This window comes from Dipodomys spectabilis, unplaced genomic scaffold, assembly GCF_019054845.1.
Source record: "Dipodomys spectabilis isolate Male_0828 unplaced genomic scaffold, ASM1905484v1 ptg000043l, whole genome shotgun sequence".
Lineage (NCBI taxonomy): Eukaryota > Metazoa > Chordata > Mammalia > Rodentia > Heteromyidae > Dipodomys > Dipodomys spectabilis.
This window is the reverse complement of record NW_024870720.1, coordinates 15,396,593-15,420,010: the sequence shown is the minus strand read 5'-3', so window position 1 is coordinate 15,420,010 and position 23,418 is coordinate 15,396,593. Positions and strand designations below refer to the sequence as shown.

General features: G+C 43.5%; 1 protein-coding gene across 2 annotated transcripts in view; it reads right to left on the bottom strand.

Annotated features, from left to right (window-relative positions):
* Kit (KIT proto-oncogene, receptor tyrosine kinase) overlaps window positions 1-23,144 on the bottom strand; it is an 87,418-nt gene extending 64,274 nt beyond the window's left edge. For both annotated transcript variants that reach the window (XM_042678399.1, XM_042678400.1), the window contains exon 1: window positions 23,019-23,144. In XM_042678399.1, coding sequence (XP_042534333.1) covers window positions 23,019-23,085 — 67 coding nt within the window. In that variant the 5' untranslated portion in view covers window positions 23,086-23,144. The remainder of the gene's footprint in view (window positions 1-23,018) is intronic.
* Window positions 23,145-23,418: the final 274 nt, after the last annotated feature.

Here is a 23,418-nt window from a genome sequence, read left to right as displayed (position 1 = left end):
TTTAGGGAGTTAAATAAGGTCTATATTTCATAAGCATGATATGGGAGGCAACAGCCCTGAACAGACAAGGAACTTTCTCATCTCCAGTGGGTTCCCCCACAGCCCTTAGTTTAGGCTAGCTCCTGTTTTAAATATGGAGATTTCTGTGTTTTGATTTCTGGAAATCACTTAGTGAAATGTAAACTAGATAAGAAACTCTAAGGACTAGAATTCTATAAACACCAGGACAAGGCCCTCACCATCTGGGACGCTTGGGGTGGGGTGGCCTCTAAACTTCTTTCAACATCAACTTCCTTCACTTAAAGAACAACTAACAACAAAGCAAAAGGGAATACAGGCAAGAAGAACACAACAATGGTCAGCCTCACTAGTCACAGGCCAGCTTGACAGTACCCCCAGCCGCTCCCCCCACCCCTGACACACACATACATACTCAGCAAGCACAGATATGCCCAGTTCCAAGCATACTCTTCTGGTATCTCAGGGAAGGCTGCAGCTGTAGTCTCTTGAGATTAGGCAGTAAGCCCCCATAGAGCAGATGCTTCTTTCACCTTAGTGTGGGCAGGTGTGCAGGTAAGTGTGCATGCACTATGCTCCTAGACTAACTAATTACCAAGCTGCTCCCTCCCATCAAGAAACTTAGAATTTTGCAGAATGCCAATTCCTCAAGGCTCAGGAGAAGAAACAAGTTTTGTAATAGCAAAAGCTGAAAACTTTAGGAAATACAAAAAAGTGGATATCCTAAATTCTAGCTCTAATCCTATGACATCTAATTGAGATGTTTCATCAAGGTCAAACTTCAATAACTAAGAAGTAACTAACATTCACACACACAAAACATGGCTTTTGTGATTCTTCTTACTATGGTAAAATAGACATAATATTTCATTTACCTTAGCAATTTTTAACTGCACAATTGAGTGAAGTGAAGAATATTCACACAGTTGTGGTACCATCACCAGCATCCATTTCCAGAACTTTTTCTCCATCCCAAACAGAAACTCTTATTAGATAGTAACTTTCCTTTCCCTCTTCCTCCCCCAACTTCCTAGACAAGATTCTACTTTGTATGAACTGGGTTACTTTAGGCCCTCATATAGGGAATCATATATCATTTGTCCTGGTATACCTTGATTATGTAACTGATAAGGTCAATAATGTTGTGACAAGTCAGAATTTCCTTCCTGTTTAAGAGGGGGTGGATAATATTTCATTATATGTATAGGACAACACCGTTTTCAATTCACCCAGACATCTGGGTCATTTTTCTAAGAGGCATGTTTTTAAACCCATCTTCAACTACTTTGGAAAAAACTCTCTGATTTTCTAACTCTGAAAAATGCTAGGGATTATGCTTGACTTATATATGGCCTCATAGGCACAGGACTGGCTTACAGCAAAGAAAGTCAAAACAAAAGCACTAATAACCTGTTCAGCTACAGGAATTTTATCTGAGGCAGTTGCTGAAGAAAGAGGTACTGGCATTGATAACAGTCCTTCAAACCAACTTGAATTCTGAAGGAGAAAAACAGTTTACCTGTATTTCTGGATAACATGCTGGGCTGAGTCTTTTGCCTCCCTTCTTTACAGAATACCTGGAAATATCCTGGGTGCTCCTTTTTACTTGCATTTGTGGTGTTTTTTAAAGAGGTTTCCAGGAAGACAGTGAATATTTTGGGGGTCTAAACTGAATTGAAAAGACCCAGGCAGAGCTAATGACCTGATAACCTCAGAGCAACCTCCTGAGTGCAAGGTCCTCTGCCCTAGAAGGAAGAGGCCAAAGATTCCACTGAGGTCAAGGGCAGAAGATGGATCCTAGGTGACCTCAATGTTTCCATAAAATATAAAGCTGAGGCTTTTTGCAAGGGATTGTCCAAGAGGGGCACACAAAAGGCAGGAATTCTAACAACTTGCTTGCAGATGGTCCTAGAAAAGTATTATATAAACTGGCAAAGCAAATGTAACGAAATTGTAACAACAGGTATACTGGAACCTTTCTTGATTCTCACTTTAAAAACAACTGTTTTTGTAAGTTTGAAGCTATTTCCAGATTTTTTTTAGATCCAGCTTTGTATTTTGAAGACTAGAGGCAAGATCAGAGGCTGGAAATGATGGTGCTTCTCTGAGCCTGGGGGAGCAGGTGAAGACACTGAATCACTGATAGCTTTAGAGCCAGACATGCAGAGATTCTAATGAGTCTTGGGAGAAGCAGCTGACCCTCCAAGCTGACTCTCTAGGATTCAGACTTAACATCTATAAATTGGAAGACAGTTAAATACTTAAATTCTTTATGCTTAGTCACTGGTACTGCAAGGATTACTTTGACAGCAAGAGGATAAGGGGTAAGGACCATATGAAGTACCACAGAAAACATCAGGGCCACACCCTCCAAGCAAGAAAAGGAAAGACATGAGGGTATGGAATGAGCTGATCTGGGCATGGTGGTACATGCCTGAAATCCCCAGTACTTGGGACAGTGATAAAGGAGGATCATGAGACCAGCCTGGGTTACACAACCAGAGATTTTCTCAATAAAACAAAAAACCAAAATTCTGTGTGTGTGGTGTATATACGTATGTAATTGACATAAATGCATGTATTGTCAATCCTTCCATTAAATATTAGTGAAGCTCAGTATCTTATTTTAGACAAGTGCCACCACCAGGAAATTGCTGCCTCTGGGAAGCACCTCCCAAGTGTTTACCTTCTAGAATAGGAATGCAGGTCTATTCTTTCTTTTGCCAGGCATGATTATGTGACCAGGAGGTGAAGGAGTACATCTTTTCCTATTAGCTAGACTTGGAAGTACGGGAAGAATATGCCCTCTGTGATCCGAGGAAGTGTTTCTTGGAAATCCCAGGAGACAAGATGACTTACCTCTCAAAAGTTCCTGGTACCACCTTAATTCTTCAGGCTGCTGGCTTCTGATCCACATATTATAAATGTCTCCAAGAACAAAGGATGTCTCCCCTTCCTCTTTCCCTGGAATACTAATAGCAGGAATCCTCTCTATCAGGTGTCCCTTATCCAGACCCAAGATCAGAATCAAGTCAGTGTGATGACAGGATTAGATGAGCCTTTCAGAAATTCATTAGGGACTGGCCAGTGCTGCTGGCTCATGCCTGTAATTCTTACTACTCAGGAGGCTGAAATCTGAGGGTTGAGGTTCAAAGCCAGCCTGGGCACAAAAGTCTGTGAGACTCCCATCTCCACCAAAAAGCTGAAACTGAAGGCGTGGCTCAAATGGTAAAGCTCTGGCTGGAGCAAAAACCTAAGGAACAGGCCCTGACTAAGCCCACAGACCAACACACACACACACACACACACACACTCATTCACACTCACACTCACACATAGAACATGGATAACAAAACAAGATACATTGAATGTAATCCTTATTTCCAGCCTAGGTGTCTTGAAATGAGAGACCTGCTCTATCCTTCTCTTGAAGACTTGCTATGTGCTGTATCCTTAGGAAACAGTGAAATAGACAAGATCCCTCCACACCCCTATGGAGTTTATATTTAGCTCCAGGAAGAGCCAGTAATTATACAATTACATAATTACAATGTGTTAAGTGTGAAGCCTTAGCTTTGCACAATGAGAAATGACCTGACCTAACCTGGGAGGTCAGAAACTGAAGTACACCTGCAGCTGGAGCGCAGGATGCACCAGGAAGTCATGGAGAAGTGTTGTAACCTTGGCAGGAAGCTAGACACATTTAAAAGGCTTCAGGAGTAATGGATGAGGTAGGCACATGCAAAATGGCAAGTGACAGGCTTGAGAGGGCCCTGTACAGACTGGACAGACTCCAAAAGGTTGCAATCAGAGTGGGTGATAAACATCTTTTTGTCCTTTTAAAATACACTTCTAGGGTGCCTTTTCTTCCCCTCCCCCGCCACACATGCATGTTTCTGGAAGCCTCAGCACTGTCCCACGGTACTGCAATGGTCTGTTTTCTTATCTGGACTAACTGAAACTCCATCTATCTTTCTTGGTTCGACAGAAGGAGAACTGAGAAATGCACTCTGGTCTGACCTTACAGGGATTCACAAGGCAGTAACCTGGCTCTGTAATTGTGATACCCACTCCAGTGACTCTCAAAACCAAGATTTCCACTGCAGTAAGTCTAGGAGACTATGGCATCTCTTCCAGGTGCCAGGGGCTGTGGATATTGTAGGTCCTGGCCACAGCTGAAAAGCCAGTGGCCTCCTGCCTTACAAGGCAATCAGCTCACAGAAGAAATCTAAACCGGGGGCATAAGTACAGTAAGAAATTGTACCAGGATCTGTATCTTGGAACTCAAAGCAAACCTGCAAAAAAAAAAAAAACAGATTTTTCTTGAGTGAGCAAATCTGCCTGGCTTTTACACCTAGAAATCGGCCTCTCGCTGGGTCCCCCTGACAAGCTTTGGCAGCTAGTCGGGTACAGATTTTTCAAATCCCCGAGCTTTCAAAGTGGGAAATGTTGCAGAATGCAACCAGTCACAGCTCTGGGACTCCAGCATAGTGACATTGGGTGGCAAAGACAACTTCTGCAGCAGCACATCAGACCACAATCTGGTGCACCACTGTGTATAAAGGCCCAGCACCCAGGGCCATAGACCATGCTTACCCACAGGGGTCCCAGAGCCCCAGAACAAGAAAACTACAAGGAGCACAGGATCTCTGTACCCAGACTGTGTGGGTCCCTGGTCCCTGTTTCACACATACCAGGCATTTTCTCGGTGAGTAGGGTGATAGTCAGACACCAGTCCCCAATTTCCTGAATTGCTAATCAGATAATTGCTACAATGGTTAATTCTGTAGCCATTCAACATTTGAATAAACTAAATAGAAAATAATTAGACCAAAACAATCACATTGGTTTAAAAGCACACTCACTAATGGACAAAATTGGTTTATTCAATTTTGTTTCAACATTCATCAGAACACTTGCTGGTCAATTTGCTTAATGAGTGTTCACTTTTCTCTTAATTTTTCTGGGATGATATTCACTTAGAGCAATACACTAAGCCTGCTTTCCTTCTGCAAAGAATTCTTAATGAACAGCCCAGTGCAAAATAATCTTTCTGTCTCTGTAATCTTTCTATCTCTGTAGAAAATGTGGATAGCCTCAAGACTATCTTGCACTGTTTTCCAGAATTGTGACAAATTAATAAAGTAAAATAAAGCTTCTGATATGTACACTGAAAAATTTCTTTGTCCTTACGTGGCTGTACTATAATGAACATTCCTAAAAACCAGAGTAGGGAAGAGGCCAGTTCTAAAATTGTAACCTTTTAATATGGTAATTTAAATCAATGGCCAACTGGAAGAAACTCAAGTTGGAGGAAGGAAATATAGTATTTTTGGAAATCTAAATTAATATTATGTCAAGCCCTGAGAGCATTTTTTTTCCAAATGACTATAATTAGAGATATGCAAATTTTTCACTGGGGGGAAAGAATGAGCTGAGAGGAAAATGCACCTAATTAAGAAATGATGTTAATCTTTATTAGTGGGTGTTACAAGTATAGATAGCTGTTATGTAACATTTTTAAAACTATAAAACTCAAAGAATCTTACACCAAACAAGCAATGGGAAAAGGGTATCATGTCTTAGACATTTTTCTCAGAAACAACAGTTCAGCAATGAACTTCTGGGCAGAGGGGTGATTTCAAACCATTATGTTTTAGCTAAACAACACATTCAGAAAGCTAAGACAAGAGCCAATTAAAGTGCTTGCTTCTATCCTGATCCACTTTCACATAACTTTGATTTCCCACCACTAATGTTTAAGCGATTATTTTGAAAGAAAAAGAATCCAGATTTGGTGGACTCAAAGGTTGACAAGTTCTATATAGTAAAAAGTCAACACAGCCCAGGAAGATGTTAGAGGCTATGGGGTAGTGGCCTAGTTGTCAATTCTCCTCACCCATAAAAAAACGAGCAAACAGAGCAGAACAAAAATCCACGGACAGACAACAAAATGTACAACACAAGGTGATAAGGTATCCAGGAAACCCCTAATACAAGGACTGGGAAGAGAATACAAGCAGCTACCAGATTACCATCATCTACACCCTAGGAAGCTTGGAGGGTCACTTTAAAAATGGCCACAGAACCTGAAAGATGACCTGGCAGGTTCCAATTGTATTTGTGAGTATGGAGGGGATTGTAATGCATCTGCTTCCAGTGTTCTCGAATATTGTGGAGTTGAGGAGGCATGAATTGGAATAGCCTAGGCCAAAACCCAGGTGATAATGCTGGGAGTGGACCCAGAGTAAAATAGGGATAAAAAGAAGAAAGGTGTGGATGGGTGGGGCTACTTTCCATCTACTTCCCAACCCTCACTGAGTAGGGCCAAAAGAAATTAAGATCTTAGGATGTAAAAAAGTGGAGTTACTACATTTCTTAATTCATGTCTGGCTCTAAAGCCATCAGTAATTCAGTGTCTTCACCTCCTCCCCCAGGCCCAGATAGAGAAGCACCATCATTTCAAGCCTCTGATCTTGCTTCTATAGTCTTCAAATTACAAAGCTGGATCTAAGAAAATCTGGAAATAGCTTCAAACTTACAGAAAAGTTGCAAGGTAAGTACCAAGAAGAGTTCCAGTGCACCCATTGCTACAATTTTGTTACATTTGTTTTGTCAGCTTATGTACATACTACTTTTTTTGAACCATTTGAAAGCAAGTTGTTAGAATTCCCGCCTTTCGTGTGCCCCCCTTGGACAATCCCCTGCAAAAAGCCTCAGCTCTGTATTTTATGGAAACATTGAGGTCACCCAGGATCCGTCTTCTGCCCTTGACCTCAGTGGAGTCTTTAGTCTCTTCCTTCTAGGGAAGAGGACCTTGTATTCAGGAAGGTTGCTCTGAGGTTATCAGGTCATGAACCTCTTAGCTCGGCCTGGGTCTTTTCAATTCAATTTAGACCCCAAAAACATTCACTGTTTTCCTGGAAACCTCTTAGTACCTAAAAACGAGATTCACTTCTTTACCTGGATCTTTAAATTGCCCAGTGAAACTACGTAAGAGTGTACTCTACCAAGGTCTGTAATGCTACAGAGGAGAGGCCAGAGACTAACAAAATGATTCTGAATGGTTATTCTTAAAAAAAAAAAAAAAAAGCTATTATGTAGACAAGAAAATCATGCTTGCTGAAGGCAAAACAAAGCTACAACTTTCAAAACAAGTGGAAAGAAAGCAAATGAAAGAAACTATAAAGGACAGCATGTATCAAAATTTTAAACTTAGAAATGAGTTGGAGAAAATGAAAATGTAAGGATGGAGGCAAATTAAAGAATTAGGAACAGGGATAATGGAGACTAACATAACAGGGCGGCGAGGTTAATAGTGTACGTTGTAAGCACAGATGGAAATGACACAATCAATCCCTTTTGTACAACTAATGTATGCTAATAAATCTTATTTAAAAGTGAATTTTGTGAGCCCCCTTAAAAAAATGGAGTGGAAACAAGTAAAAATAAAAAGAATATGGTTCAGGTATGAAGGATAAACAGAACACAAGAATAAATAAAAATGAGTAGTGCCTTAAATGAACTATTTAAGTTCACCTTGAAAAGAGAAAATTTTTAATTCACAGTATGTGGTCTTGGGATTTAAAAAGTGAAAGGCAGTCATAGAAGATAGCAATGAGCCTGGTACCAGTGGCTCATACCTATAATCCTAGCTACTCAGGAGGCTGAGATCTTGGGAAAATTTTGAAGCCAGCCTGAGCAAAAAAGCCCATAAGACTCTAATTTCCAATTAACCAACAAAAAGCCAGAAGTGGAGCTCAAGTAGTAGAGTGCCAGCCTTGACTGAAAAAGCTCAGGGACAGCACCCAGGCCCTGAGTTCAAGCCCCAATTAAAAAAAAATTAAAAGCAAAAAGAAGATAGCAAATAAGATCAAACATTCATATAATATATAATACGTATTTATAATATATATATTGAGTTCCCAGCCAAAGAATAGAATAGTAAATGTTCTAACTTCAAGAAACTTTTATTGGAAGAAAATAAAAAGAGTATTTGAAACTACACACTGAACCGGCATGTGGGGGGAAAAACAAACAAACAGTATAAATCAATGAAGAATCAACCAAAAATAAAATATCAATAAAATAAAATAAAAATCAACCAATATCCAATACTGGACCTCCTAGAACAAAAGTAGAACATACTTTTTTAGGTGCCAAGGAAAACATAACTTGTCAAATGTGAGAAAAAGAAAATTAAGTATCACAAGATTTGGAAAAATTACGTATCACAACACTTTCTGCAGAAATGCAATAAAATACAAATAAAATGCAATACAATACGATAATGTTAGAGATACTTGAACAAAGAGAAGATAACCAAGAATTTTCTATCAGCCAACCTGACCTTTAATATAAAGACTATCAGAGAGGAGTTGGGGTCAACACATTCAGGAAATACTTTTCCTGGTCTCTCCACATTCATCTATTACAAGTAGAGCTTCAGAAAAGTGGGAGAGAACTGGCAGCCAGCATTAAATACATCTTTATCTACAGAAATAAGACTTAATAATGGGGATTGCAAAGCAAGTGTGTGCTTGCTGCATGTGCTAACAGAGTTCTTTTATAATACAACCATCAGAAACAAATAGGAAGTTCTGAAAACAGATTCCTGATTTATAGATATTAGCTTAAAGTAAAAAGGCTATTTCCTTAATCCTAGCTACTCAGAAGGATGAACTCTCAGCATCATAGTTGAAACTAGCCCAGGCAGAAAAGTCCATGAGACTCCTAACTCCAATTAACTAGCAAAAAGCAGCAAGTGGAGATGTGGCTGAAGTATAGATAAGAATATTACATAAAGGCATCAAGTAATGGCAATCATTAGGACAGGAAAGTAAAAATCTTCACAAATATTCAAAGGTACACACAAGACAGACCGGGAGAGAGGGAGAAAAGGACAGAGGGAGACAAAGAAGACATAGGAAAATAGAACATACCCCACCTATCCCAGTACTAGTTATAAAAAAAAAAGTTGAATATGATGAAACCACTAAATCAATGATTTAGAGGAAATGCAGGGAACAGAACATGTTAATTACCACAGGAATGCAATCAGCATAATTCACACCGACAAACTGCACAGAGCAAATACACAGATTCTTCCACAAAAATAAAACAAAAGAGGCTGAAACCTACGGGAAAGCAATGACATAAAGGACATAATAACCAATTAAATGTGTGGGTCTTATTTGACTTGTGTCAAATATTTACATATTTGTTCATATTTTATATTATTTTCAACATGAAGGAACTGAATAACGCATACTCAGTAACAGTGTAGAATTGTGAATTGTGTTAATGGTTTGGATAGGAGTATCCCCCTGAAAAGGCTCATGTCTTGAAGGTTTGCTTCCCCCACATACTCCATACAATGTTCAGGGTGGGGTGGGGATTGGGAGAAGTGATTGGATCATAAGAGCAAGAACCTAATAATGGATTAATTCACTGATGGAATTACAATTGAATGGACTACTGGAAAATGGTAGAAAATAACTAGCTGGTGGGACCTACTTAGAAGAAATGGATCACTGGGGGATATACCTTTGAAGTTACATCTTGTCCAGCACTTATTCTATGTCTACGTTTCCTGGCTGCCAAGAGGTTATCAGCTCTGTTTCACCTCACCCTCCCCAATATAATCATCCTGCCTTGCAACAGACGTGAAAATCAAAGGAGCCAGCTGACCATGGACTGAAACCTCTGACACCATGAATCTTTCCTTTTTCCAGTTGATGGTTCTTAGGTATTTTGTCCAAGAGATGAAAAGTGACTAAGATAATGTAGAAGAGTATGATACTGGCCCCATCATTATCTAGAAAAAGGGGGGCGAGGCTCTGTATTCTAGAGGTAAAAACTGAAATGGCTATGAGGTAAAACTTCCATGATGCTTAAGCCATGCTTTACAGAATAGCAGGTGAAATGGGAAAAGAGGTAAGACAGAAAAGTTGCCAACACTGATTACAAGTGTGGAAACTGGACAATGCAGATGACAATTCATGATTCACCATACTGGGCTGCTTAAAATGCTCCCTGAATAAAATTACAATCTTTCCAAGTTAACATATGAATGAGGCTCAGTTCCTCCAATCTTAAAACAAAATGGCCACTAACAGGTTTTGAAACAATTCAGACAGTGGCCTAGAAATCATAGGCTCCCTGCTGCTTTTTAAATTTTGTTTACTTTTCCCTAGTCAACTGATAATACATTTAAACACATCTATTTAAATGTGGGCCCTGAAATTCTCACCCAAAACAACAGCAGCTTAGCCAATGATGATTACATTAGATAAAAGAAATTGTCAGACCTGGAGTGAGTCCATTAAAACAGCTGATTTTGTGATTACTTAAGTACTCACAGTATATCCCCTGCAGCTGGCAGTTCCACCTTATTCCTCAGGGACACCTGTCAACCACCTCTAGATGCCTCCCTGATACCCTTCACTGAGGAGGCCTAGCTCCCAACCTGAGAAGGAACCTCCTCCATCAGTCTCTAAACAGCCTCTAGCTTGGATTCCTTCCCAAAAACCAGAAAGAACTCTCACCACCAGCAGCAAAGAGAGCCCTTCAGAGCGCCCAAAAACAAGCAGAGAGGAGTACTCAGCCCTGAGTAATCCCATGGTGTCAGTTCTCATTTGAGGAAGTGTATCCTTTGAAACTGAAGAACTGACCACTTAATGTGACTCTGAAAGGCCATCTAATGGCTAAGATGCAAAAAGTCAAGCCAGGTTCCATCAGAGCCCTCACCCAGATCAGCTAACAGCAATAGGAGAGCTTAAACAGTGAACAGTAAGACTGAGGCTGGCCAACAAGTGATTTGCCAAATAACAACGTGATTCAGTTATTAAAATCAAAGTTCTTCAGATTTAATAAGCCAGGCACCGCTGGTTCACGCCTGTAATCCTAGCTACTCAGGATCTGAGGATCACAGTTCAAAGCCAGCCTGGGCAGGAAAGTCCGTGAGACTCTGATCTCCAATAAACCACCAGAAAACCAAAAGTGGTGCTGTGGCTCTAGTGGTAGAATGCTCGCCTTGAGCTGAAGAGCTGAGGGACAGCGCTCAGGCCCAGAGTTCAAGCTCCAAGACCAACAAAAACAAAAACAAAACAAACAAAAAAACCAAGGGAAATAGAAAATGGTACAGAATCTCCCACCCCTTGGAGAGAATCTAAAAAACACTGAGTTGGAAACCTGAAACATCTCTCTCAGCTGTGAAAGAGCATTCTGGAAGTTTCTAAACCTTCAGACTGACAAAGCACCTTGACACATGAAAAGGCTTTCACAGTCTTTCAGGTAACTTTGCTTGTGGTTGGGCGCTGACTCAGCCTCCATCACAGCGACACTGACTGGATCCAGAGGACCTTCTACTGCTCTGAGGTCCCAAAGACTGAAGCCAGGGCCAGTGGGCCAAGGCTCAGCCTTTCCCAGGATAGGAACAGTGTCAGTAAATGACAAGCACTCTGAGTGTTCCCACTGACTCAGTCCCCTAGTCTTTCTCCTAAACCCCCAACCTATCTCCTTTTCCTGTTCTCCTGGATGACTTCCCTAGCTTTCTCCTCCTCCCCTCATGAGCCAGCCCTCTGACGCTCTAAGTAACCTTTCTTCTGTAATTGACCACAATTTGGAGCCTAAATAAATCCCAATTAAACTGCTTTCTGCAACAGACCAACTTGGTTTTTTTTTTTTTCTATTTCCTTTCTGAGCTCCAGGACATAGGTCTTAAGTTTAAAAAAAAAAAAAAATTCACTAGAACATAAACCCAGAAGGTAAGGATTTAGACCTGCTGTTCATTACTACACCCACATCCAAAGTGTAATAATGATGTGTGAATAAATCTATGAATTAAAGACACTGCAACAAAATGTAGTGGTAATTGTCCACAGGTGAGTATACCTGCTGTTCCATGTGTTCCTTGTGCTGGGAGAAGCTGCCTGGACCCTGCTTGGGCCTCCCTTCACCTGCTGGTATGGTACTCCATGTCCAACCTCTCCATCCCAAGGCAAGAGTTCTGAAGCTGGGATGATCATTTTAAACAACCATCCTTCAAAATGTTGGGGTGTAAAGTAAGGCAACACAAAGAGAACTACCCCAAAACTCCACAAACTTTCCACATCTGCTAGCTTATTGTTAAAAGATGGAGGGATCAAAGGGATGCTTTCAAGTTCAGCTAAAATTCTTATCTACTGTTTCCCTGCAGTAATTATATAGTCTATACTAAACTAAATTCAAAAAATTTAAGTTATTTAGGAATTCTCATCCGCTTAACCTACTGATTATTTCAGACTAGGAATCTGGTTTAATTTAACAATAACAACCCTGAAAAGTAGTTCATATAGAGTTTACCAATCTAACAGCATCCATTTCTTTAATTAAAAATCTTTCCATAGTGCTTCGGCCATTAAAGAGGAAATCCACATTGTGAAAACTAGGCCAGAAATGCACTTTAAATATTTTACAAGCTAAAAATTATTACACTAAAAATACTTAGACTGCCTTTATTCCAATCTTTTCGAGTAGAGTTCTCAAGATTTTATTTTTCTTAAACATGTCTGTTTTGACTTTTAAGCACAGGAGCCACAAGGAGGGGCTTAGTAGCTAAAATCTCCAAACTACCTCCAGCCACCTTTTCACGTGTAAATGTTCTCTCCACAAACTGAAATCTACATAGAATTCCTTTCCGTGAATACTTTCCCCATGCAGACCTATCTATCTCTTCCAAAGTTCTTAGGAGGACTCCCTCTCCTTTGTTCTCAACTTAAGTCAAGCAATTCAACCCCAGAAGAAACTTGTTAGGCTATTATTGTATGCAAATAGGCACCCCAGAGTACCAGGGGATTTTCTAACATACTCTGAATATATCCCAAATCACCTGGGGCAATCCCAAATGAAGGTGGGTGGATAAGTAGTTTTACAGAGCATCTTAAAGATGTCGGTAAAGAATCAGGGTTTCTCCTCAGTTTAATTTTCCCCTTCTTTCTTCCACTTGGTCAAGAGCTAGGCAAGTGTCATCAATTTCACACCTGCCCACCATAAATAGCCACCTGCTCCCTCCAACACTGTTTTGTGTCTTCAAATGCTGAATTGACTGGGAAATGGAACAAATCTGGAAATGTCACAGCCCACACAGGACCACAATGAAGGTTGGAAGCTGCTTGTTTTTGTTTGGCCAAATAAATGTATAAAACAAGGATGTTGCTGCAGACCACATCAACTATTGCTACTGTGACATTCAGATGATCAGTAATCTTGGTATTGTAGGGCGAGTCCAAGGTAGGAAAGGACAAGGTAATTAACTTTATGCTTAAAAAACTCAGTACAACATATCCATATTGGATTTGCCTTATGCATATAATATCTGCAACTACATGCAAAAGTGAGATGCATACTTTACCATTTTTTAAAGTTATTTCTCTGACTAGGCAATTACTTGACCAGATTTCATCAGAAAAATCTCATCACACAAGGCACTGTAGGAAATATTTAAATTACTGAAATGAAATCCAGGTGCTCTAAAGTTATCCCCCATTGCCTGTCCTTTTCCTTCTCCCTCTCCCTCTCCTCCCCTCATCCCCCTCCCTCCCCTCCCCCTCCCCCTCTTTCAGGAACTGTTTGGCTACCTTTGCTCTTAAATTTTAGGTCCTATCATTTCGAATCAGCCCTTTTACTAGAGTGAAGCCTACATCCTCCAATCCTAAAGTAAGAAACAGGACCAGACTGGTTAAATATTATTATAAATAGCATCCCATTAGCATCTACCCAGCATAGATCTTTCTGCAGATCTGGCCTCCTTAAAGGCTGAGATCCCACATTATACCTGGTAATGCATTTCCATATGACAGGTTAAATGATGTTATCAGCCAGAAACTCTAATGAGTTGCGATTTCATTTCCACCCTTCTCCCCCTGCCCTCCCACCAGTGGCTGCTCTAACGCAAACCATTGAACCATGACTGTGAAATGACCAAAAGGGAAGGACAGATGGGAAGGAAATCAAAGAATGGGGGGGTGGGGGGCGGGGATGAGCCACAGAGGAACAATCCACCCCTGAGTGATCAAGGGAAAAGGACCGGCAGTGGTGCACCCTTCATTCTTACAGACCTGCCCACCTGGTATGGGGTGGAATCTGGGGAGGGGGGGAGTTGACCACACAGCACAACCCTCCTTAGGTTTGGATACAACCATCGATTATAGATACCTCTAGACCTCAAACTTCCTTTTACGCCTCTTTATCTTGACACACAGTTTAAGTCTTGTACATCACTATTTGTTCAGTGGTTATAGTCCCTCCTCCTGCCCACCCCTCCAACAGATCAATAACCTATTTTTAGACTGTAGGCTCAGAATTGGTCATTTTCAATATAGCTAAAACTTTGAGCTTTTACACAGCATTTATGAGAAACACCAGTCCACAGCCAAGGGGTGAAGAGAGAGAAACGGCTATTTTCTCATTTCCAAATTATTTAGAAAGGATTTCAGACAGGCATCTCCAATCGAGTGGAGCAGGACCTAGCCATTTCAAAGTTAAGTATTTGGCTTTTCTCTTATCTCCAGTCAAGATCCTACAATCAACTGGGGAAAGCAAAAAAGTCTTTTCCAGTTTATCCAATTAAAGAATTCTTCCTTTAAAAACAACAACGTCTCAGTTTTCTTCAGGGGCAATTTACAACTAGTCACATCTTGTCTCAGCTTTCACCCCCCCCCCACCACACCCCCATACTACAAACAATTGAAAACTGTCATTCACTAAGCTTCCTCTCATCTTATCTTCTCCAACCTTAATAAATCCAATTTCTGTAAGTTGCTTTCCAAGGGCCTGCTTCCCAAGGCTCATCAACAATACTTCCTTCCTGATGCCCAATGTTCCTTTCATTCTCTGAAAAAACAACTATAAATGCATACCTTAAGAGAAGACAAGATTGTCTTCCTACTACCTCGTTATTTTGACGAAAACTTTCATAATAACTAGAAGGCACTTAACACAAAGTTCTTCCTATACCACAAATCGTACTAGAAGGTTATAGAGCCAGGTTCCGTGACTTTGGGATTTTATTTCTTACAGTGACCTGACCTGAAGAATTACATTTATATCTACCATCATGTCTGGAAATTGAGTTTCAAATAGATGCAGCCCATAAATAATCAATGAACAAACACAGCGGAGTCCAACATCATATTTTCTCCTGTAAACAGGCTGTCCCTCTCCCTGCCTTGTCTCTGCCAATCACTGCCATCACTCCCACTGAGTACCTCCTGCTGTCATGATGAGGAGATTCAGGCCGGCCCCAGAAGGCATCTAGGAATCCAGATGCTGGTCTCACAGACCCTCTCCCCTTCTTAGGCATGTGCCTAACAAACTCCTTCCAAAAGCCAAACATCATCTAAAGAGCCCAACTGTAATTCTGCCCAGCTCCCATCAACATCTGGCTCTCAGCCCAGCTTCGCCAACCCAAAAGAGCCCTTCCAAAACTCTCCCTTATGCCCTGTGCATCCAAGTGCACAGCAGCACTATTTACAACTTCCAAAAGATGGAAGCAATGTATGTCCACCAGTGTCTGGAAAAACAAGTGTGAGATGTGCATACATTGGAATATTATTCAGTCTTAAAAGGGAAATTCTTACAAGATGGATGTAACCTTATCTCCAAGGCTACATTATGGCCAGTAAAATAAGCCAGTTAGGAAAGGACAAATACTATACAGTTCCATTTGTACCAGGTCCCTAGGGAAGTCAAATTAAGAGACAGAAGGTACTAGCCTGAGGGACAGGGAGACACTATTATTTATGAATATGGAGTTTGTGCTTTATAAGATGAAGTACTCTGGAAATCAGTTGCACAACCTAAATCAGTTGCATAAGAACCTAAACACACTTCATAGTGAGCTCTACATGGAAAATTGGCTGAAATGGTAAAAGTTAGGTCACATGCATTTTACATAAAGAAAAAAGAAAGGGGAAGGAAAAGAAAGAAGAAGAAAAAAAAAAAAACAATTTCCCTTAGTCTTGGCTGCACACAGCAAGGCGGTGGGTGCAACTTCTATAGCAAGTCCTGGCACTCAGCTTCCATAGTTATGGCAGGTTGGAGAGTGCTTAAGTGACAGAATGTAGAGCAGTTGGCCCTGGACAGTGACCTTGCTCCTGGGTCAAGTCCACCTTAGCCTGGCCTTCAAATCCTTCTTCATAATCTGGACCAAATTCAACACTCAATTTGCCCCCTGCTGTGCTCCTTGAAGTTAATCAGGAATCTACCCTTCCAGCTCTTTCCCTCTGATTTCTTACCCCAGCCATCTGATCAAAGGAATGACCAAACAATCCTCAGGCCAGATCTGAATGCCTTATTGTAGGATTTTGTAGTTTTTTCCAAAGGAAGTTTCAGCTACACTCTATGTTTCTCCTTCAAAGTGTAGGAATTAATCTCAAATCTCTCTCTCTCTCATACACACACACACACACACACACACACACACACCATTTACTGATCTCTAATCTCTATTATCACCTGCCCCCCAGGACTCCATCTCCTCTCCTATAAAATGTGGCCCAGAGCTCCATGCACTCTTCCCCCAAGTTCATGCCTCAATCAGCAGTGGTACACTTGCCCCATAGCTCCCAACCCCCAGCCCCTATCTGCAGACCCTGGGAAGACCCAGCAAGGGGTTGATAAAACTCCATTAAACTGAATCCAAAATGTTCCCTGAACATTTCTTGCATTCAAAGTATGATCCAAGTGCTGGTGAGCAGCAGAGCAGGTAGCACAGTATTTACTGAGCAGCACACACTGTGTTGGAGCCAGGACAAGGCACCAGGTCAGAGTGGTGGCTGCATTCCTGGGGAGATGGTGTTCTCAAGGTCACTTTACATAAGGCAATAGTATTTTCAAAGCCGCTTTACATAAGGCAATAGGGTTCATGAGTCCCAGGGAACTACTTATTCACCTGGAGAAAGTTTACAGAATTCCATCCCCTTCCCAACTTTTATCCCAAACTCTGTATTCCCAACAGTAGAAAGTCAGAGAAGTGTAAGAGTAGCATGGAATATTACTAACTGTAAACTACCCCAGAAATGGACATTAAATATATAAATTTTATCTTAATACAAAAAAACCTATATGATTTGGTCTTTCATCATTTACAAATGTTTCCTAAGAGACAAAGTTGAAAGGGAAACATTAGAAAATTGACTGAAATTGGAGCCCACACACTTCCTGTATTTAGGGCTATGCCCTAAGCAGACCCCTTACATGTTTCCATCAGAAAGGTCCTGTAATCCCCGCCAGAGCCCTGAACCACCAACTTCCATTTACAGATGAGAAGATGAAGCCAAAGGAGAGTTTAAGTATCTGGTCCCTGATCACACAGCTGGCAAGAGGCAGAACTGGGATTAAAAGCCCAGCTTGTCAATTCCAGAAACCAAGCTCTTAACTCTGGCACTACATGCCCTGAATAATAATTCAGCTTAAACATTAAATTTGCGAAACTGTGGAAAATGTAGCTGTCAAGGTGTGCACTGGAAGATATCTAAGAAAAGTCTGCCATAACCAAAATGTAATCATAAAGACTAACACCTAAGATGAATAGGAAAATGATCAGGCTTGAGTATTTTTACTCGAGAAATCCTGTGAGATATGGGAGGGGGAGGATGTCACAGGATTCTGTGTGTGTGTGTGTGTGTGTGTGTGTGTGTGTGTGTGTGCGCACGCACACCCGTGCACTTGTACTAGGACTTGAATTTAGGGCCTGGGAGCTGTTCTTTAACAATTTCTATCAAGGCTAGCACTCTACCACTTGAGCCACAGTTCCACCTCCAGATTTTTTGCTAATGAATTCAAGATGAAAGTGGCAAAGACTTTACTGCCAGCTTCATTTAGTTTTATACCATGATCCTCAGATCTCAGCCTCCTTGATAGCTATGATTACAGGAGTGAGTCACTGGTACTGAGTAGGAATTAAAAGACAAAACAAAAGAGCACAAAATACCTCTTAAGATCTCTAAGACCAATGAGTCCCAACTGCTATATCACAAGCTATAAAAAAACTCAGCTGTTACATAAAAATTATGGAAAATTCTAAGACAAAAACTAAAAGTATATTTCTTCCCAACACTGTCAAGTTAGTACTTACTGGTACCTTGGGCAAGAATTACAAAGAAAAATAAGAAATTGCACCTGCTGGAGGAACTTGCTCATTTTTGTCAGCACCCCTCCAGACCCACACCCAATGCCAGGTACCTTTTACAAGAATCTTTTTCAGCCTCTGTATATCACCTTTACAATAAAAATTAAAAATAAAATTGTAAATTAACACATTATAGTTGCATACATTCATAGGTACAATTATATTTTAATGTTTAACAATAAAAATATGTCAAACATTAAGGGAAAAAAAACCTCTTTACAACAACCACATGAAGAGTGGTATCACCCCCATGAATGTGAACATATGACTATTATGCTACTACACAGTACCCAGTTAAAAATATGATGTGTAGCAACACAATTACAGGCACAAGGGGGTTAAATAAGTTATCCAAAGTCACACAGCAAATTTAGGATGGCAAAACTAGGATGAAATACTGAATGGCAGAAAGGTTAAGTAACTTGTTCCAAGGTCACACAGCTGCCAGCTATGAGCCATCAGATTGAACAAGGCAGCCTGCCAGATATTCCTTCTACCACAGACACCTGCCTGGTCCTACCAACTTTCACCAAAGCCCAATACAAACTGACAATGGGCCCACTAAGAGCTTGGTTTTGTCTTAAGGAACCAGTCTTTTTTTTTTTTTCTTTTTGTTTTCATTTAGTTTGGTGCTGGAATTACAGGTATTTGCCACCATGCTTAGATCTCTTTTTTTTAAGAGGAGGAAGATATGGATCTTGATTAAAAAATAATTTTAGCCAGGTAATCCTAGCTACTCAGGAGGCTAAGATCTGAGGATCACGGTTCAAAGCTAGCCCTGGCAGGTAAGCCCATGAGACACATCTCCAGAAAACCGGAAGTGGTACTGTGGCTCAAAGGGTAGAGTGCTCGCCTTGAGCTGAGGGACAGCACCCAAGCCCAGAGTTCAAGCCCTACAACTGACAAAAATTAAATAAAAAGTTCAATACTGCCCAGATGTTTTCTAAAAAGCATCCTGTGAGCTCAACAAGCATGCCCACAGGTTACCGTCTAACAGTATCTCAACTGATTGTTTCTACAAACATAAAAAATCAGAGCCACTGGGCTAGGCTTCTCCACTGTCAACAAAGACTCACACACTGGATTTGCCCCCCATTCAAACTTTCCCCTCCACTCACTCCGTTCCAAGCTTTCCTCACTCTAGATTTGCAGCTGTGAATATCTCTCTTCAAGTTACTGAGAATGCATATGAAATTTTGCATATTTGGATTCTTGCAAATGTCTTTTAATCCCACTTTGGAAAAGTTACCACACATGAATGCAGCAAAATAAAGCACTTCCCACATTCTAGCCTGCCAACTCAACTAAATTCATTCTGGAGAAAATGCTGCCACCACAGCGCAGCCCGCCACTTCTAAGAGGTCCAGCACGGCTGTCCAGCTCTGAGAATTCCGCTCAGGACACCTCGGCTCATTTGGCTCATTTCCTCGTGTCCTTTTTTTAATCCACTGGAGGAGACTTGAGGAAATGAGTCAAGATCCTACGGGTAACTTCTAATGGCTGTCAACAACAGCAGCTAAATTCATCACCACAACAACATCTGTACAGAAATGTGTTACAAGGGAAGCCCACAGAATACTTGGCACACTCTAGATGAGAATTTCTTTTGAGAGAAGAAAGGCTAAGAGCAGCAAATTGTCATTGTACCTCACTTCGTTTATCCAGGGTAAATAACCAGCAATATCAACCATGGTTGGGGGCCCTTTCTCTGTGTATGGGGGGGGAAGGGGGGGAGGGGAGGAATTGAGTCCAAGGCCTACACTTGAGCCATGCCCCAGCCTGGGGGCTTTCTTTCACAACTATGCACAAGTATATAGAGCTATGGTTATTTGTAGCAGCAGGAGAATGATTTCAACTGATTGCCATTATTATTTTGGAGACAGCTTATCTTCCTTTCTGAGAGACCCTAACTGGAATGGACCGCCTAAAATCCAAAGCTCTCCTACCAAAAGGTCAAATGTCCCTTTTTCCTCTTTGAGTCTCCTTGAAATGACAGGTAAACCTATGCATTTTTCATCAAAAGTGGCCATCCTATCTCCCTGGCATCTCCAACAACATCAGGCTTCATAAGCAAGCATTCATTAAATAGTTTTGTTGTTTTTGAGTTTTAGGGGTTTTTTGTTTTCTGGGTTTTTTTTTTTTTTTTTTTTGCATGAGCCTTACAACAGATTCTGGAGAGCTATGTAAATGGATATGCAATTGGGCATATGGTGCTGAGCTCAGGCTCCTCCACTGATTATTTTGGGCGAGTGATTTATCCTTATCCAGTTTCTCCAGTTGTACAATTGTAGGGGTTGGTGGTGATGGTCTCATCTCCTGGACTCAAGAGTGTAAACAGTAACAGCCAAAGCCCTCAGCAAAGGCTTGCCCTTCCAATGACATCAACAACTGTGAACACATGTGTCCATGAAACCTAAGGCATATTAGAACATGTGGTACAAAAGCACAGCATATATGGTTTATAAAATCATTTACAAAAGGTACACTTGGGTGGGAAAGACCAGAACAGGAAGCTGTGAATTACCTAGGAATCTCTTTACAAGAAGAGATCACATTATTTCCAGATGGGTAAGAATCCAGAATGCTTCCCACCAGGTGCTGGGGATGACTTGAGCCCAGCACCTGCAGGTATGATTCACTGTTTCTTGCAGGTTTGTTTAGTTGAGCACCAGAGCTGTAAATGCAGAAGGGGACAGACAAGGCTCCAAGAGATTCAGCACCTCCTGAAGCATAGGGAGTGCATATGATTTGAGGAGAGGACAACAAAAACTACAACTTCCTGTCAGCGGCAGAGCATACCCCCATATTCCAAGGGGTGCCTGTGACCAGGAGAGACAGGGAGGCTTGACAGGATCGGGGAGAATTAAGCCTGTTGCATCCATACTCAGAACCCTGGAGACATGTTCTGTACCCCCAAAAAATCCTTCAGGAGGCAGATGCCTGGCAGAACCCTTAAGGAAATTGCTTCCTCTCTCCAGCATTAATATGACCTGTTCAAGGGCACACAGCTAGTGAAGGACAGAGAAAGAGACAGGATCTAAAGCATTGCCTGCCGCCCAGGACACAGACCTTAAAATTCCCCACTGCCATGAGCTACTGGATGGAGAGCAAGCTAACCAGGAGGGAGAAGGAAAGCACCAGTTCATTTTTTTTTTAATTTTTTTAAAGGAATTGTTCAGTGTGGTCTTTCTGGTGTTCCACTGGAGTCTAGTTCCCACCTTTAATCAAATCAAAAAGGACAAGGCAAAAACTATAAAGGCAAAATCCGCCCAAGAATCCGCACACTCACTGGTGACCCCTGGCGACCCTTCCTCCGGCAGCGGGGTCCAAATGCAAGTTCCCCACAGCAAAGCCCTCCCCTTCCCGAGGCAGGGAGGGGGAGATGAGGGAGCTGGGCCCAGAGGCTTTCCTGAGAAACTGGCCCACGGTCATCTCACAAATCATAGCTACACCCGCTTTCCACCGCCCCGTGCCAGTGCAGACTTTTTTTTTTTTTTCTAGCTCGACACTATGAGGGGAACCTCAAAAGGATGTTTTGTTTAAAATGATCTGGGAGAGAACCAGGGCTTCAGGACCTGGCCAGGCTATGCGCACACGCGCGCACACTAGCGACACCTGGAATTAAAAAGAGTGTGGGGGGGGGCAGAGCCTGCAGATCCTCCAGACACCTGAAGACCCAAGTTCCCGCGCGGAGCACTGCGTTTTCCCAACAGCTTGGGGAACCGAGTGAGATCGGCAGGAAGTTCACTCCAATCTCCCAGCCCTAAGCGATCGCGTGGGAGGGAGGAGGGTCGCGAATCGCAGGATTCCCCCCCCCCCCAAGTAAACTGGCACCTGCGATTACAGGTCGTAGGTACGGGCCGGGACGCGCGAGCCGATCAGCCCCGCGCTCGGGCTGGGCGCTTGAGGCTGCAAGGGGGCGGGGACCGCGGCGTCCCGGCGCGTGGTCCCCCGGCCTCCCCGGTGCCGGCGCCGCTCCCCCGGCGCGTGGCAGTCATGGAGGAAACCCTACCTCGGCAGGGAAAGAAGCAACCTAGCTGCTGCTCGCCACACGCCCCGGTTAAGTTGTCCTTGTAGCAGCCGCCACCTCCAGGCTCGCAGGGTCCGCCCGCCGCGCCCCCCCCCCCGACTCCCCGGGGGCCCCCAACCGAACTGGGCGTCGAGAAGGGCGGCCGCCTCGGATTCGGATCCGCGGGTGGTGCCGCGCGTCCGGCAGGGGCGGCAGCAGATCGGTTCCCAGCCCCGGTCCCCAGCTCCGGTCGCCCGCACCGTGGCACAAAGAAGCGCCCGCGGGCTGGAACGCTGCGACCGCGGAAGCCAAGAAAAGGCTTCTCCAACTTTGCCCGGGGCCCGTCGGAGGAGCTGCGGGCGGGCGCTCGGGGTGGCGGGGCACACACCCGCAACTTTTAACAAAAGGAAGCTGCGGCCGCGCCTCGCACGGCGAGATACCCGCGCTCCGTGCGACCCCGCGAGTCCTGGCCCGCCACGGCCCCCCGCGCCCCGTCGCCACAAAAGCAGCCCCCAACTCGCCCGTAGCCTCGCTCACGCCCAAGTCCCCGTTCCCAGCAATAAAAGAAAACCTCCCACTCGGCGTCCCCCAGCACCCGCGGCGGGAGGCTGCAGGCGCAGGTGAGCGAGGTGGGGCGGCGCGGAGTTCCCCCAGGCCGCCCCGGCCCTTCCCGGAGGCTGGAACGCACGGGCATGGAAAAGGCCGGCGGCCACCTCTCCGGACGCACCCCGGTGGGTCCGACCCCCCCGTGCAGCACCGGCAGGCAGCACCGAGGGGTGCGGTCAGGGTGGCCCAGGCTGCGCTTTCCCTCTCACCTACCTGTCTGGACGCTTTGCAGAAGGAGCAGCACGCCGAGCAAATCCCAGGCGCCGCGAGCGCCTCTCATCGCGGTGGCTGCGCTGAGACCCGAGCTCCGCTCCACGTTCCAGCTCTCGCCCAAGTGCACCGAGCGCGGCAAAGCCGAGCCCCCAGAGCGCGGAGCGCGGAGCGGCGCGCAGCGGCCCCTCCTCCTGCGCCCTCCCCCTGCGCGCCGGCCACGCCCCTCCTCCGCGCCCCTCCGCGCCTCCCCTCCCTCGCGCCCGCCCTCGCTCCCGCCCCGCCGGGGTCGCGCTCCCTCAGGCGACGTCTGGCCCTCGTTCAGTCGACGTGGTAATCCGGGGGGCGTGGGGGGAACTGGGCCGGGGTCTGTGCCTCCTGCGGGAGAGGGGAGAGACCCTGG